The sequence below is a fragment of the Chaetodon auriga genome, chromosome 22 (assembly GCF_051107435.1).
Source record: "Chaetodon auriga isolate fChaAug3 chromosome 22, fChaAug3.hap1, whole genome shotgun sequence".
NCBI classification, from domain to species: Eukaryota; Metazoa; Chordata; class Actinopteri; order Chaetodontiformes; family Chaetodontidae; genus Chaetodon; species Chaetodon auriga.
The window spans coordinates 6,058,742-6,075,990 of NC_135095.1; the positions used below are offsets into that span (position 1 = coordinate 6,058,742).

Genomic DNA, 17,249 nt, shown 5'->3' on the forward strand with positions numbered 1-17,249 from the left:
AGAGCACACGGGCGCTGCGTTCAAGGACTGATGTGACGCTCCGACATTGTACGTTTCCACGTGAGCTTGTTGGGGCGCTGAAGAGCTATTTCGTCGGAAAATATTAGAATTGGAGATAAATATTAAGGTACTAAACCTGTTGAGGTCGATAATGTCCTAAAAACTGTCAGGGAAACATAATATCAATGAATATAACAGTATGCATATACAAATAGTAATCGTATCCATTGTGGCAAAACGCAAGCATTACATTACATCACTAGATTTTTATTTTTTTTTTTTTTAATCCAGGTCATCACCGACCTGAGCTGCTTTTGTGTCTAATTCTTTAGAATTTTCCATTTTCCCTTCAGCGCATTTGAAACCATCCAAGATAATATCTAAACACTGTAGTAGTAGCTAATTGGTTTAAATGATGGAGAGCATGATCAGAAGTTGTTCTTCAGGTGGTTTCTTGAACAGGTTCCAAGTGAATAATGTGGATAAGTCTCAGTGGCTGATAGCAACAGCCCACAGCACAGCAGACCATAAAAGCCAAGGTTACGGACATCATGATACGTCAGTGTAGGTTTTGTGTGGATCTATCAGCTGTGTGGATCTATCTCCTGTTCCTAAATCTGTTCTCCATAAAACAGCACACAGTTCGGCCTCAGAATACACACAGATCATGCTAAAGTAGTCCCCCCCCGCCCATCAGTACTGAGACTTCATTGATCTATTCTGGCAGTATGTATTTTGCCAAGGCAACAGTGCCATCTAGTGGACACTGACATGAACACATATTTTTCTTTTTATGTAACAGATGATCTGATTAAACAAAATAAAATTTGATCATTTGCTTCCATGGGCCACTTTGTAAACAAGTATATATTATTTTAAAGCTTATTACACTGCATTTATATTCTATAATGACACTGATTTGTTTTTTAAAATAGTATTCATATTACAGCACGATACATTTTTATTTGAATTCATATTTTATATTTTTATAGCATGACGGTCTGCGCAGGTTCGGGAATCTCCAGTCTTTCCTTTAACGCTGTCAGAGTGCAAGGTGACTCCTGAAGGGAATTCCCGCTGTCAGCTGTGCGCTGGCCCCGCCCGCCGCTGATGTGGAAAACATGCGGATGGACAGTCCCCACAGAGGATACGGTCACACGAGGCTGCGCTTCGTTCTCACATCGAGTCACTGGTCTGCGACGTCACGGTGAGGAAACGAAAACCTTCGTTCAATCCGCACGAGTCACAGTTGCGTCGAATCAGCGACATTGAGACCTGTGCAAACAGGAAGACAGGTAACTAAGCCTTCGAAATAAAAGCTAAAACTAGAAAACGCTTGAAAAAATTGGCCTTAAAGTTGGAAACTTGACGTACTACAGCCTAATTGTACACATACACACTTACACTTAAATGTTATGTTTATTAAAATGATTAAATGACCACTAACAATCAGTAAAAATCGATTATAAGAAAACATAAAACAAATATCTGGCCACGGTTATAGTTATGGTCAATTCTCCTACACTCAAACTGAAAAAAAGATGAGACTGGTTTTATTTTGGAAATCATTACCGGAAGCACGCTGATCCTGTACGTGACTTGACGTTGCTACAAACCAGAAGTGGAACAGCAAGGTTGATCGACACAGCTTGCCGTCTCTCCGATTGTTTCTATGTATTCCTGGAGCGAACATCCCGACATTGTTTAGTCCAGGAGTTGACAGCAGGTGAGTTCTAACGTTTCGACTTGTTTAACATTTGATGTGACGCAGTTTGTCTCTGGCTGAACCACATCCGTGTTGTGTAAGTTACTGTGCTAACTTTTCAGTGTTTACCAAGAGTCATACACGGGACAGGCCCACCCAAAGAAAGCGAAAGTAAAAATGCTCGACCTAACGTTGAACAGAAACCGCAACTCTACCCCTGAAACGTTTTCACAGAGCGACAGTGTGTCTGTAATATTCAGTGTTTTGGTTTTTTTTTTTAAGTAGTATTAGTCCCACTGGTATCCTCTGTAATGCACCTAGGTTCCAGTTCAACCGTGATATCTCGCGTTATTTGTGGCGTCAGTCATGATTGTTTATTTATCGTAGACTCAGTGATTGAATGAGGACAGAAGCAGAGCACAGTGTGCACAGCATACTGCTCTCTATTAGTGTAATGGACTTGCATTATCATGTGATCTGCTTGACTGGCTGTGTGCTGCTTCCCTGCTGCATGCTGAAAGCACTGAGTCACTTGGTGATGTCAGCATGTGATGCTACATACTTTACTGGCGACAAAATACGCAAATGAAGACCATCAGACTGAGGAGAGTGGAAGGGGATTTCATTCAAAGTGTTCACAGTCCGTATTCATACTGTGTGGCAATGGTAAAACTCCCCTCAAAATGAGAATTTTTAGTCTTAGTCTTTCAAAAACTGACTGTATCCACACAGCTTGTGTTGAATTCAGAAAAGGTAATGTGATGTCAGTGGATATATACTAATATCAGGTGTATTTAAAACCCTAAAACTGATTTGCTGCATTAACAAACCACAAAATGACAAATCAAGTTGATAACTGCTTCTCACAGCTTCTGTACGTGTGTCTCTTTCCTCGTCTTCCTTGCAGCATCATGGCATCTGGAGGCCCCATGATGAACGGCGACATCTCTCGCTCTTCCGGTCAGTCTGGCACACTGGAGGAAACCCTGCAGCAGATGAACATCCTCATCCAGGAGAACCGAGACCTGAAGGGTGAGGTGTAGTGTGACAGAGCAGCTGGAACAGTGTGCAGCTGGCCAGGGGAGGCCAAAACGGCTCAATAGATATAGAAAGGGTCAAAATTCAAATGATTTGGCTCGTACAACGTTCATTCACTCAAATCCTCCGTGTGTCTCTTGCTCAGAGGCCCTGCGTCAGACCAACCTGACGATGAAGGAGCGTTTTGAGGGTCTGACTGCATGGAGGGAGAAGCAGCGGGAGGAGCGGGACTTCCTGGAAAGCAGGCTGGAGGAGGCTCGGACCCGCATGGAGGCGCTGACCCTCCAAAACCAGGAGCTGAGCAGGAGAATCGGGGAGCAGGGGAAGTCAGGCTTGCCGGTGAGTTGCACTAGATTTCTAAATCAACGCTTAAACTGCTTCATGAATCTGTGTGGGTGACGTGCGATGTCGTCTCCAGGTGGTGTCGTCCAATCAGAGCACAGAGCTGGACGCCCTGCGTGCCCAGGTTGCTCGCCTGCAGGCGGAGAAGAACGACCTGGTGGCAATGAACTCTGAGCTGCAGCTGAAGGCCGACCAGGACTCACACAGCGACTCCTTCATTGAGATCATCAGGGTGTCGGTGAAGAGCAACACACATGCACACACACAGAGTTGTAATTTAAAGAAAAAAGAAAAAAAAAGTTTCATTGTATGATTTTGATGAAATAACACGTGCATAAACTGAAGTTTCTTTGATCTAACTTTCCTCTCAGGACGGAGGCGTCGACGGCGTGAACGATGTGTGTGGTCTGGAGCGCAGCAGACGCCCGGAGCTGAGCATGACGGCGTCCCGGCTGGACAGCGAGGAGGTGACGGTCAGTCAGCTCCTCCAGTCGCTGAGGAATGAGACGCAGCGGGCCGAGCAGCTGCAGGCCAAGATACAGTCCTATGCTGCCAGGTAGAGATCGGCAACTTAAGGCAGCAGCTCGCGGCTAAATAAGCTGCTCTCTTATCAAAGTTTAGAGCATCAGGAAACACAACAACTTACAGCGCTTTGTTTTTTTATTGAATCTCACCTCTTGAAATGAATTATCCAACAGAATAAGAGAGCTGGAGGAAAGGAAGAGCAATGTCGACAAATCAACACAGACCGTCCAAGCAGAGACTACAGAGACCAAGGAGGATTCTGGGAAAGAGGAGAAGGTATAATGATACAAAAAACTAGCAGTGGCGGGAAATGTTTGGAGTAATGATGAACACATGCAAGGGAAATCACTACATGAGCTCAGGAACGCTTCTTAAAACCACTATCAGTAAAATCAGTTTGTTTGTTTTGCAAACTGTTTCTTGTATTTCAGGCGGCGTCTGAGGTGGAGAATCTGAAATCTCACATGATGACGCTGTTCAAAGAATTGCAGCAGGCCCAGAGCAAGCTGGATGAAGCAGAAGGCATGAAGAAGAACCTGCAGGACAGGTTAGACCCGCATGCAGAAATAAATACCCACACAGTCACAAAAGATAGGAATTTCTGAATATTGTTTACATATTTGGATCCTTTAAGGAAGGCAAAGGTTCCCTCTTTCAGTCGATGTTCACGGGCTTAATCGATCCGCACCCACTTTTGCACAGATGTCGGGAGGTGGAGCAGGACGTGGCCACCCTGAAGGCCCAGCTGGTGGAGAAACAGGCTGTTCAGTCGGAGAATGAACGGCTGAAGCTGCAGCTGGACAGCATGCAGGCCCAGAGCCAGCTGGAGCAGAGGAAGGCTGGAGAGGAGAGGTCAGAGGCAACACACACACATGCACTGTATACAGATGCTGACTGGGTCATGTGAAGCTCAACTGCGTTTACTCTGCAGAAAAATGAGAAATCTGAACCATTTTGAAATATTTTTTGTAACATGTACAGACAGAACTTATCAGACAACACTGATTTGCATTGATTTGATTTCAGAAGGCCCCATTTTTTATATCGCAGTAATGATTAGCTCTGATTTGGACTCGCACAGAGTCATCGATAACGCCCTCCCTCCCTCCACAGGAACACTCTGGCCCAGCTGAAGGACGCCTACACCAAACTGTTTGAAGACTACAACGAACTCAAGGAGGAGAAGAAGAAGAGAGAGGTTAATGAGGAGCCTTTTCTCATTTTGGCAACATATAATCAAACCAAATCGTTCTGATTTTCAGCAGGTATATGAGAAGCAGACATGTTTGACCTTTGCCCTCTGGTCCTGCAGTCCCAGCTGGTGCAGAAGGAGGTGGTGGACCAGTTGCAGGGACAGCTGACTGCCGCCGAAGAGGCCCTGGTTGCCAAACAGGACAAGATTGATCAAATGAAGCAGGAGATCTTCCAGAAGGAGAAGGAGCTGGAGACCATATCTGTCTTCCAGGCTCAGGTCAGTGGGCGTATAAATGTTTTGACTTTGATTAGGTCGTCAAATTTCAGCTTCATGGCGGTCGTCCCGTTTTCTGCTGTGCAGGCGGAGGTGTACTCCTCAGACTTCTACGCAGAGCGAGCAGCGAGGGAGAAGCTCCATGAAGAGAGGGAGCGTCTGGCTGCTCAGCTGGAGTATGTGAAGAAGCAGAACACCCATCTGCAGGAGGAGATGGAGTCACTGGGCAGGTACAGAATCAAGCAGAACACGCTCTTCACGCCTGTCGGTCAGTTCAACTGGTAACCGAGAGCTGTAGACGTGGAGTTGCATCACGTCCTCCTGACCTGGATGTGTGAGACCCTCTGTCAGTGGGGACCCTGTTCTCTTTCCTACAGCTGTTTTTCTCCTGTTTCTCTGCAGGCGGTCACTGAATGAGATGCAGAGAAGACACGTGTCAGCGGGGGGAAATGTACATGGGGCCAGCGCTACTCTGGTTGGAAGAGGTACACATGCTTTTTTTTTTTTTAAGTCCTCAGTGTCTCCTTCCAGACACGCTTCTGTCAGGCTGTGTACAAACTCCATTGATACCAGTCTCATGTCTGTATGCTGAATTTGAAGGAATGTGTTGCAACATACGTCGCATTTTGGAAGAAGTGCTAGTTTGGTGGATTTACTGAACATCTGTCCAGCATGTTCAGGTTGTGACCAGTGTCTCTGACTCTCAGGTACTGACTGGCAACATCAGGGGAATATTCCCGAACATGCCTGTCCCAAGTGCAATGAGATCCTGCCCGACCTGGACTCCCTGCAGATCCACATCATGGACTGCATCAACTAGTCCTCCATCAGTACAAGCATCCACAACAACAGCGACTCCATTAGCACCGTAATCTGAGTCTTCCTATGCTTTTACCTGTACCTCCTCTGATGTCCCTGAGACGACACTCCATGGTTCCATGATGATCTCCCGTCCCAGAATGAATGCTCTTGGTGGAGTTTAAGAAGGATTTCAAATCTGAAAGCAGTCGGCCCTCTCCAGTTTGTTAAATCTGAAAATTCCTTTGATTTGGAATAGAACATCAAAAGTATTGTAGAACACATGTTGCATTTTTTGGGCCCATGTCATCTGGTGCATTGTTTGCTGCTGTAGCGAAGAACTGAAGATTTGTGTCTTCAGAGCAAAACAAGTCTGGAATATCTAAACGGAGGCTGCACGAACACGCTGTCTGCCTGTCGTGCACACATTAAGTTCAGCTTTTACAAGTTGCATTTGTTTACAAAGTGTTTGATCGCTGATGGCTTTTTTAATTTTTTGACGGTTTCCTTATCAAAACAAATGAAATTCTATATTTTCAGCTTTGAAAGGATATTTTTGCCCAAGAGTGGTTTGTTGTTGGAAAAAGGAGCATGCACCATGTAGGCACTTTATTATAAGGATATATATATATATTTTATTTTGACTTGCAGATGACTCCTGGTAATTTGAACCTAATATATTTAACTTGTTAATCAACCTGTTACTGTATGTGACAGCCTTTTAAAGTCTATGTGCAGAAGACTGCCACACCCTGCTGATTCTGTAGTCTGTCGATTGGAGAGGCCTTCTGATTCCACGCTGTACTTCTGTGAATGAAAATAAAAATACTCTGAAAAATTTTAACTGCTTTTAGTCGTACTGTGACAAAACAAAACCCAGCAGCTTATTTCTCTGATACAGATATTTTATGTAATGAAACTGAACACAGTGGCACCTGAGGTCTTACAAACACCTTGTGTGTGAAATCTGCACAAGGGCTGTAACAACAAATTGCACATATTTGAACTTCAGCAGCTGTTGAGAGCTGTGCAATAAGACATGTATGATGAATAGCTTTCCCCAATATTTTTTTTTTTAGTATCCCAGCAAGAAACTCAGTACTCTGCAGAGCCTGCCCCAATGCTTGCTTCAGTATTCATGGTCCATATTGTCCCTTTGCACAGTCTTTGTGGTTGGCAGCCCAGTGGTGTTTTTACGCTTTGGTGCTCGTGTTCGTGCAGAAGCTGATGGCGACAATGGTGGTTTCTGTAAGGAGTTCTTAAACTTTCCATGGAGAGCCTTGATCCCAGCTTTTAGTTTCGCCAGTTTGGCCGCATCCGTGCACATGTTGGACAACCTCCTTATGGCATTTAGCTCCTTCAGTAGCTTTTTTCTCTCTTTGCGAGCAGCTTCATCTGGGTAAGTTGGTACCTATGTGTAATAAACATTGTGAAGGTTAATTCTAATGAAAGGATCCTTGAGTATCTTTTACAAGTTTATTACTTAAAAGTCAACTTAGGCAGTTGTAAAGTATTTCATATTCTCATGCAATTAGCACCTAAACTCACCTCTTGACTTGCTACTGTGTCTTCAGAGTTACTGTGTGCTTCATCCAGCAGCAGGCCTGGAAGAAGTGATGAAAAAGTGTCATCATCGCTGTTTCCTGCTACTTCCTGTTCTGCCCCTGTTGAATACACCTCTTCTTCTCTGCCAAAAGGTTCTAGCTCCAACTTGGAGATGTGTAATGTCACTGGGAAGTAGTGCTGATCTTCTTCATAGGATTTGCATAAGTCTGTCAACACATTTTGCTTCAAGGGTCTTTCTACAAATGTGACAGAGGTTATTCCCAGTCCTGCCATCTCCTGGATTTTGTCTCTCGCTTTGGGGCGTATATGTTTTGAGAAGCAGCATCCTGAGTCCATGGTGTGGTTTTGGTGAGCTTCCAACAGTGGAATTTTGACGTGGATAAATGTTGAGGTTGGTGGGTTTCTTTGGGCCAATTCTTGCTTTAGCCTCTTCATGGCGTCTTCTTTTCTGGCTCTGGAGGCATCTCCTTTCACACTAAATGTGTCATACCTAAAGCAATTAAAAGAAAAAAAAGAGGTTTTGCAAAAGAATCACACCTTTTCAGTTTTGTGGAGATCACAAATGGAATCATTCTTTAAAGTAAAGCTAAAAAAAAATCACCTCATCACATGTCGAATAAATAGTTTTGCTGGACAGTCCAATTTCTTCCCTTTCCGGATCCTCTTTTTCTTACAGGCATGCTCCAGAGAAGCCTCCTGCTGGGCAAGATCATCAATGATTGGTGCAGCCACACAAACTGAGATCAACAAAATATCCAAAAAGTAATCAGAAACATGTAGATTTGAATCTCTGATCAGATATCAGAGCGTTTCAATTCAAAGGGTCATTATTTGATAGCCTTATTCTGTACAGTGTTCGCTGAAGAGGGTCTTCTACATGGCGCTTTGCCATGATGACACGTCAGAATGACTCTCTTTGTAACACACAGGGGGGTATCTTCAGAGTAGTCCTCCACTTGCCACAGCCGTCTCAGTTTGCTGGAGTCTTTCACAGTGTCAGACCTGGGATCATAAGAAAGGGCCATGTTAATGTCAACCAAATCAAACTGAAAAGAAACACAAATCCAGAAAAGGTTATTTCATACATAACGTTACCACTTGTTGAAAGAAGTGAGAGTGGCTGTTTTGTGGTTTTCTAACAGGGTTCTCAGTTCTTCTTCCGAGTTCACGATCCCAGAGATATAGCCACCGCTTCTATTCAGGATTTGAAAGGATGGAGGCACCCAGGATAGATCTATAAAACGTTAAACCACACAGTACAGATTACTTCATGTCCAATCACACTGATTTTACTTGACTCACTCTGACTCACTCGCACACGTACACCTGCCATACACTCACTAGCCAATTGAACAGCTAAAGAAAAGGTGCCATTCACTTTAAATTTAATGACAAACCGGTGATGTTACGGTCATATAATTTAACGATGGGGTTAACCAATCTCATGTCGATAACAGACAAGGGTGACATCATTCTTTATAGCTTCACGGGGCAAACGTTGCCAAAGGCAGAGCACGTGAGGCTTGTTTACAATGGAAACCTTAGCTAACACTTAGCTTGCTAGCGTTAGCTACCTAGTAAATTTTACCCAGTATTTTCATAGCACATAATATATGGGGCATGTGGAATAGCATTCTAAAGTTAGCAATAGTTAATGCTGTGTAGTGGATAGTGTAAATTAAAAGCAGTCATCTGCATTATCTGCACAACGCTAACGTAACTCACCCTCCATCGTAGGAAATGTCTTGAAAGTGCTCTCAGCGGACGGGCTGAGACAGTTATGGAGCTCAACAAAGCGCGTACTGCAAAAGGCAGTGCAGTAGAGGCTGTGGCTGAAGTTTGGACAGGTACCACAACTGGGTTTAAAAGCCCATGCGAGGAACTAACTGTGACTGTGAGCTAAGTATCGGGGACAGATTTCAGGGTCCCACCCTTGTGACAACACCTTTTAGGCTCGCGAGTTTCCCGTGCACAATTATTACAAATAGTCAATATCAGCAGAAATGTTGCTTAATATATTTCTTCTCACATTAATATAGTCTTACACGTAGAAGAAATCCGATCTTTGTATCTGGTTAAAAAAAATATGTATGATAGAGAAATGTTTTCTTTTTTCACTGAGGCAGATCGTTCGACACCTATCAGAACTTTGACAACACAGCTGGGTCCTTCGTTTAGCGCCAGTTTGGATTTCATCCCCCTGTATGAAGGCAGCTAGGGAAGATTATAATACAGGCCTAATGTGTCATTTTTATAAAATATAACCTTTTGACTCGTACATTGCTGCGCGTAATGCTAAATATTGAAAAATACGCCGTACATTGACTGGTTGGACGTCACTGTAAAATCCTTCAAAGTTGCATTAGAGCTAGCAAAGGACACAAAGCTGTAACACAGCTCGAAGGTAAGTTGGCGGTTTCATTATCCTTGAGTTACTGTAAATAGACGGAAAGCTGAAAATATCTTGTTAATGTTTCGTATTGATATTCACAGAGGAAACAAACAAATGTTGATATTTAATGATGACTTCAGTAACTGTTTGGCATGCTCAGTGTTGAACTGAACTGTTTAAATGACTGACTGTTTAAATGGGCCCGATGAACGAGGTCGTTGTCTCAGGCTGAACCTGAATTTCAGTTTTTTCCTCATCTCTTTCAAATGATTTAAAATGTCTTTCCGGAATAGACAGCCTGAGTGTTTTGCCTGCACAGTGTTTTAATGCTCTGGACAGATTGACACTGTTTGCAGGGCATTTTTTGCGTGATACACCGTGGGTATACACACATTGAAATTACTTTCCACTATATGATGATTGCCACTTTGTGTTCTGTCCTTGTGCAAACATATTTTATTGTGTAGTTACACAGACATCAGCAGTGACTGAGACAGTGCTTGTACCAATAATTTAACTTAACAGATTCAAGTAATCACAAAGAATAATTGTCATTAAACTGTGATCTAACATGATTTTCATAGGACTATGATCTCTCTAAGCGTCTGCAGGTCTTTAGGTCACCAGGTCATCTGAAATCAGCACACACCGTAAACATCTCTAAAATGGACGGTAAGGGTCAGGATTTAAAGCACAAGTGCAGCTTTATGAATCTGTCAAAACAGAAATCAGTTTATAACTTCTCTGTCCAGGTGAGGATGATCTGAACATTTTGATTGCGCTGCTGGCTGAGAATGAGGGTGTCGGAGAAGAGCAGGGCAATCAGGAGCAGGCAGACGACTTGGACGCCCTGTTTGACGACGACAATGATGAGGAGGAAGAGTACGAAGATTGCGTTGAGGAGGAAGGGCGAGATGTTGGGACAGAAGATGCAGTGTCGGATATTTTCGGAGATGTGGATGACATTGAAGATGAAGAGAAAGACACTAAGGAGAAGGAAAGTGGAGGAAAACCATGTGAGAGCCTGGATAGGTCCAAGGAGGATTTACAAGGTTTGTGCTGTTGCAGTCTCTCCTCAGATCTGCTGCTAGTTGTTATACAATCATGTAATTTGGTTCATTAAAGTGTTGCTTTTTGGGTTCACCAGTGGAGCTTTATGTCTTCCTCCATCAGACGAGCTGAGGCGCATGCAGGAGCAGATGCAGCGGTTACAGCAGCAGTTGGAAAGAAGCCAGAAGGTTTCCACCTCATCCTCCACTCCAGTCACATCTGCAGGGGGCTCGGCTGGTCCCAAACAGATGACCCCCAAACCGACACCCCCTCAACAGCCGACCTCCAAAGTGACGCAGGCCAAATCAGCCGCACAGAAGACCAAGACACAAGCCGGTAAACATTTACCACTTTTATTTTATACATAAAGTACAAAGTAAATTACAAAGACACAAGCAGCTGCGCATAACAGCTCCAAAATTCATTGTGCTTTTTTTTCCCTTCGTCTTCTGAAAGCAACAACATCTTCATCCACTCCAGTCAGAGGAGGAAGTGTGAAGCTCCAGGAATCTTCTGACTTTTTTGATCAGCTCAACAATGCTGACTCCTTCAAGCGCAAACCCAGGGTAGCTCACCATCCCAAACCCAGCACTTCGCCAGGTACAGAACTAATCCTTGTCCATCCATTTGCATAAACCAGAATTACACAAAGAAGTTTGACATTGTAATTCTGTGTTTCTCATCAGAGGACAGAGGGCCACTGGTGGAGATAAAGCTCGGCAGCTCCTTCCAGCCTGTAGAGAGCACCAGCAAGGTCACCAATCCTCTGCGTTCACCTCCGTCCTCCCAGAGCAGACCTGCACCAGCTGGACAGCCAAAACCATCTTCTCTTCCTCCTCTTCCTAAGGATGTGGCTGTTGAGAGATACTCAGGACTGCGGCTCAGGTGAGGACACTGAAATGACAGAAATGAAAAAGAAAAAAAAGTCAGCTGCTAAAAGCCAGAATTTTGAGTCTCATGCATGCAAATAAATCCAGACTTTCCTGTCCGTCTGAATCTGGGCTCTTTTCCGTCTCAGAAAACCCAGAGTTTCCTCTAGCGACATGGACCACAAGATGGCTGACCGCCGTCTGATCCGTCTGTCGCAGCTGCCGGAGCGCTTGGCTCGGGAGAAGCTGGAGGACAGCGACTGGGTGACTTTTGCAGTGCTGGTCAACAAGGCCACGCCACAAAGCAACAGCAGTGTAGGTCTATGCACTGAAATTCATCCCAAGCTACATTTAAGTTCAAAAATGTATTGGAAATACTGCGAACTGCCTCATTTTTGACCAAGCGCTTCCTCTGCAGGGCAAAACCTTCAGCATCTGGAAGCTGAACGACCTCCATAACCTGGAAGTGTTTGTGTCTCTGCTCCTGTTTGGTGAAGTCCATAAAGAACACTGGAAGACGGAGCCAGGCACCGTCATCGGCCTCCTCAACCCAAACCCCATGAAGCCGAAAGACGGATATGACGGGGTGAGTGGACAGACTAAACAGAATATACCAGGGTTTTCCATATATTCATGTATTTGTGGGGGCCTGTTACATGATTTTCAAATAAATAAATAAAAACAAAGATAGAAATAACACATCCAGGCGAGATTATTTTGCAAATGATTAAGTACAATCAAAGCCTAGCTGGTAATTTTTATTCTTTTCTTACATGAAACATCTTAGATTCTGCTGATTTTACACAAAGATGAGCCATGTGTAGACATTACAGTAGAAGAGCAGAGAGATGAAAGAACAGAACCAGGTGGCAGAAAACTGGGTCAAAACGATGTTGCGTGTCACTTGTCGCTTATTACCCTTGAAAATGACCCGTTTTTCACTCGTGGTGAAGTGATAACCGTGTTTTATTTATGTTTTACTGAACTGGTTGTGAGATTTTTTTTTTTTTTTTTCGTACATTGACTGGTTTGGCAACGAAAACTTCAGCCAATAAAAGCAGAATACAGACTGGTAGTGTTGATGAAAATAGCCGGTAAGGTCGCTGGGGTCAGCATCGCATGACAAACTGAGATGTTAAGAGAGGAATGTGGCGAGGAAAGCCATAGCTGTTCCCAAAAGCACCACTCTCTCTCTCTCTCTTTCTCTCTCACACACACACACACACACCCTTACCACCCACAGAAGGTTTGAGTTCAGAGCCTCTAATCTCGGAAAAGAGGAGATTCGAGGAGTCACCTTCATTGCAGTCACAGTTTAGACGCAGCCTCTCGTGTCTCAGTGGGACCTTTCTCATAAATCATGAAATCATGTGCTGTGGTCAGATCATTAACACACAATTTTGGCTTTGGTATTTAAAAAAAAACGATGTAATAAGACTGTGATGCAAAGTTAGTGGGGTGTTCTTTTTTGGCTTTTTGCAGTTCTCTTCCCTTTGTCGTTGCCCTCCTTCTGCTTTTTCTGAGCATGTTATTTTAGAATCTTAACCACCGTCTCTCTTTTAAAAGTTTCAGTGTTAACATCCTTATTCTGCAACAGTATTCACTTCACTTTATTTTCATCATCAATAAGTCTACAGATTAGCTGTAACCACTGAACATTTTTCCCTTTTTGCATGAAAAATAACTGAAGCCATTAATTTATCATTGTTGTAACCAAGGAAAATAATGAAAGCACATTGCAGTTTATAATAAAAGCTTGTGTTGAACATGTGCAGGTGAGCCTGACGGTGGACCACCCACAGAAGGTGTTGCTGATGGGTGAAGCTCAGGACTACGGCACCTGCAAGGCCATGAAGAAGAACGGAGACCCCTGCTCCCAGATTGTTAACATGGTGGGTCCATTTTCTCCTGCTGTGTGTGCGTGTTTGTGTGCAGATTGAAATGTTTTCCTTTCTCATCAGGGATCAATATTCCATCTTATCTTGTTTCTGCGGGGTTGTTCGTTTACAGTACGAGTGCCAGTTCTGCCAGTATCACGTTAAGGCTCAGTATAAGAAGATGAGCTCGAAGAGGGCCGAGCTGCAGTCGTCGTTTTCTGGAAAAGCTCCCAACAAGGTGAAGGGGAAGGGCGGCAGCCTGAGAGAGCGTCTGTGTCAGGACGGCTTCTACTACGGCGGCATGTCCTCAGCCGCCTGTGCCGCCTCACTGTGAGTGATCCATGTAGCCATTTCACAAATACAAAAAATGAATGCCGTAATAATGGAAGCCCCTATGTGTGCGATTTAAGAGTTGCAGTCATCTCATGATTGTATCCAAAAGACACTGTCGCAGACAATAACACATCCTGTGCTGAGGTCACAACTCTGTCCAGTTTGGATTCTGGCTGAAATTCCGTTCGCACTTTCACAGTGTGTGCTGAAGTCAATTTGTGCAGGACTAACTGCAACTTAGGAAGCCAGGAACACCGTGTGGGACTGGGCAAGAATGTGAGCAACCGGACATTTCCAGTAACAGATCTGTGTGTTGCAGAACGGCATCCAAGCCGAATAAACCCACTCAGAAGACTTTGGACAAGCTGTTTGTGAAGGGCTCGGCTCAGCTCGTCGATCAGGCCAAGAGACTGGGTGAGTTCCCATTGTCTCTGTCTTACACACACTCCTACTACACTTCACGACTGTCAGTTTCACTCTTGACAGTGACTGTGAAGGCAGAGAACATTGAACAACTGACTGCAAAAGCTGTAAAAGTAAAATTGTTTGTGGCTTTGTGTTGTACTTTTGTTTGTTTGTTTTTACAGCCATGCAGTCTGGTGAAGTTTCAGGTTGTTCGAATGAATTTAAGAGCCTGATGTCGATGCCAACACCCGGCGCTTTGCAGCTGAAGAAGCACTTAACACAGGGCAGCCAAACAGGTACACACCCTGGAAATATCTCTGTGCCTTTGACGATCTCAGCTATAAGTTTATGAATGACTTGTATTTTAGTTAAGTGCCCTGGCATCTCATCTCCCATCCCTCAGTTGTAATCAACCAGCTGTTACTGACACAAAGGGTTAGGGTTGAATTGTTCTCTACTTGTTCCAGATGACACACTGGACAGACAGATTCTTCTTCCAAAACAGTGTACTGACCTGTGTGAAGAGGCAGTATATCGGATCTGAGCACAAATACACCCCAAATAGTGTAAAGAAAATAAGAAGTTCACCTGAATCTGAAAGAGCTGTGAATTTAGAGTCCAGTTCAGTGATGTTCAATCCTTTATCAATAGTCACTATTTACTTTCGCTGTGCTAATTCACCCAAAAAAATGTATAAATAAAGTAATGTCTGTGGCCTGGGCTGTTCACAGGTTGATACAGTAGCTTGGTGTTTACGTTGTTGTCCATCCTCAGTCTCTAAAGAAGCAGCTGGACCTTCAGTTCAGTCCATCTCCGCCTCAGACCTGCTGAAGCAGCAGAAACAGAGGCAGCGGGAGCTTCTGCAGAACCGCCTGCGCAGAGCAGATGAGATCCAGAAGAGGGTGCTGCAGAGCTCAGCTGGGCCCAGACCCGGGTCGTCGTCCTCACTGGGCCGGGATGGTCTGACATCCCCGAAAGTAGCATCTGAGGTCCCCAAGGCCACCCAAAGCCCCGCGGCTCCACACACCCCCACCCTGGGCCGAGGCTTCTCAGAGGGGGAAGACATCCTGTTCTTTGATAAGAGCCCACCACCAGCGCCCACCTCCAGCGCTCTCAGCCTATCAGCTGCCAAGCTGGCTGCTCTGAAGAAGCTGAGAAGCAAAGGGATCGGGCTTGAAAAGGAAGACCCCAATGCTGTGAAGAGGAAGAGGAGTAGCAGCACTGAGATCAGCGCCCGGGTGGAGAAGAATCTCACCTCACCCAAGGGTACAGACACACTTCATATGCGTAGATGTTGTTCATAAACCTTGAGTAATTTAGAGTTCTGCGGTCAGTTAAGTTGTAGATAAAAGGCTTTATACTTGCTTGTCATAGCCTGTCCTTTTGCTTCCTGTGCAGATGAATCGTCCACTAACGAGGAGGAGGAACCAGCCCAGAAGAAGAAGCGAGATCAACTCCTCTACGTCCAGTCAGAGGAGTTTCAAAAGATCCTCAATGCCAAATCTCGCCACGGGGCAGCGCTGCAGGCGGTATGACAAGCTGCTCTTTAAAACAAGCATCTATTCAGACTTGTTTTCCTAGCCCATTAGATTTACAACTGTTGCACATAGATTTGAAACAGATTTACCTTTAAAATATTGCAAAATGTGTCTGACTTAAAGACTTTTCCATCTGAATCTCTTCTCAGGCTGAGTACCAGCTGCAGGAGCACTACTTTGATCCTCTGGTGAAGAAGGAGCAGATGGAGGAGAAGATGAAGGGCATCAGAGAGATGAAGTGTCGTGCTGTTACCTGCAGAAAGGTACTGAGTTTGATTAAGATGCGTGAATGTATGGATATAGAAATGTCTGTCTCTCATTGAGAGGTAGGAGAGGGAGGTTGTTATATCCCATGTCCCTTTGCTACCAGTGTTGTTACACGTACTTCAAGCCGGCGGATCGTTGTGTGGAGCAGAATCATGACCTGCGGTGGCACGATGCCGTGAAACGTTTCTTCAAATGTCCCTGTGGACAGAGAGCCATCGCTCTGGACAGACTGCCCCACAAACACTGCAGGTAAGACTCTTAATGCTTTTGACATGTCTTCCTCATTTGATTTTCACTCACTCTGGTCACGCAAATGTCGAAAAAACGTGTTCATCATAACTAATGACGTTTTACCATTTCAGTAACTGTGGTCTGTTTAAATGGGAGCGAGATGGGATGCTGAAGGTAAGATCTCTCTCTGCCTCGTAGATCATTTCAAAAGGAAAAAATAATAATCGCTGTTGCGAAAGAAAACGGACCTGATGTTGCTCTTTCCATTTTATTTCAGGAGAAAGCCGGACCAAAGATCGCCGGTGAGCTTCTCCAGCCTCGAGGAGAGGAGCACGGCAAGTTCCTCAACAGCAAGTGACAGCAAGGAGCTGGTGGTTGAGGGAACGTGTATTTAGATTTTTAGGTTTGTACAAATGTTGTTTTTAAAGTTAGTTGTTTTGATCATGGAGATATGAACAATATTATTGATGTGCTGGAAATAAGCTGATTAAAGCAATCATTTGCAACATTTCACGTCGAATGTCTCTACTCAGTTGATAGATACTGCGGTTAAGAAAAGCTGAGCTCAGATTCTGGTGTCAATCTGGAAAGTGTGGAATCAGTACTAATTTAATAGTATGGTGGCAAACATGTTTTCCAATGTCATCTTTAATGGCTTCCTGACTGTTAGGTCCTCATCCCAAAAGACAATCTGACATGTCACAGTAGGAAAAGCACATGCAAATTAAAAAAAAAAAGATGGCTGAAGTCCATTTAGCTGCCTAAGTTTCAGGGTCCTGGTATTGTTCATGCTGGCTCCCTGTCATGACTTACTGGGACACTTGAATAGAACAGAGCCATTGATC

General features: G+C 44.3%; 3 protein-coding genes across 4 annotated transcripts; 2 read left to right on the top strand and 1 right to left on the bottom strand.

Moving 5' to 3' along the window:
• The first annotated feature begins 1,587 nt into the window (after positions 1-1,587).
• Positions 1,588-6,718, top strand: optn (optineurin). Its single transcript, XM_076722268.1, has 13 exons — positions 1,588-1,726; positions 2,613-2,737; positions 2,889-3,082; positions 3,162-3,323; positions 3,457-3,641; positions 3,784-3,886; positions 4,042-4,157; positions 4,313-4,462; positions 4,724-4,808; positions 4,923-5,081; positions 5,166-5,308; positions 5,481-5,563; positions 5,786-6,718. Exons 2-13 carry the CDS (start codon positions 2,617-2,619, stop codon positions 5,896-5,898), a joined length of 1,614 nt encoding a protein of 537 aa, XP_076578383.1. The 5' UTR covers positions 1,588-1,726; positions 2,613-2,616; the 3' UTR covers positions 5,899-6,718.
• LOC143314928 (calcium-responsive transcription factor-like) lies at positions 6,712-9,379 on the bottom strand. Of its 2 annotated transcripts, XM_076722269.1 has the most exons (6): positions 9,168-9,379; positions 8,538-8,676; positions 8,294-8,444; positions 8,044-8,138; positions 7,425-7,932; positions 6,712-7,287 (listed from the first exon to the last, which is right to left on the bottom strand). In XM_076722269.1, the coding sequence occupies exons 1-6, from the start codon at positions 9,172-9,174 to the stop codon at positions 7,006-7,008; spliced, it is 1,182 nt and encodes a 393-aa protein (XP_076578384.1). In that variant the 5' UTR covers positions 9,175-9,379; the 3' UTR covers positions 6,712-7,005. The 2 variants fall into 2 exon arrangements, with proteins under 2 accessions (XP_076578384.1, XP_076578385.1); XM_076722270.1 differs by lacking the exon at positions 9,168-9,379 and having other exon boundaries at positions 6,766-7,287; positions 8,528-8,653.
• A 227-nt stretch (positions 9,380-9,606) lies between these two features.
• mcm10 (minichromosome maintenance 10 replication initiation factor) lies at positions 9,607-16,916 on the top strand. Its single transcript, XM_076722266.1, has 18 exons — positions 9,607-9,846; positions 10,437-10,506; positions 10,587-10,886; positions 11,008-11,220; positions 11,341-11,484; positions 11,571-11,769; positions 11,903-12,068; positions 12,172-12,339; positions 13,529-13,645; positions 13,764-13,960; positions 14,283-14,377; positions 14,551-14,664; positions 15,143-15,634; positions 15,767-15,897; positions 16,056-16,169; positions 16,277-16,422; positions 16,536-16,578; positions 16,682-16,916. The coding sequence occupies exons 2-18, from the start codon at positions 10,500-10,502 to the stop codon at positions 16,760-16,762; spliced, it is 2,727 nt and encodes a 908-aa protein (XP_076578381.1). The 5' UTR covers positions 9,607-9,846; positions 10,437-10,499; the 3' UTR covers positions 16,763-16,916.
• Positions 16,917-17,249: the final 333 nt, after the last annotated feature.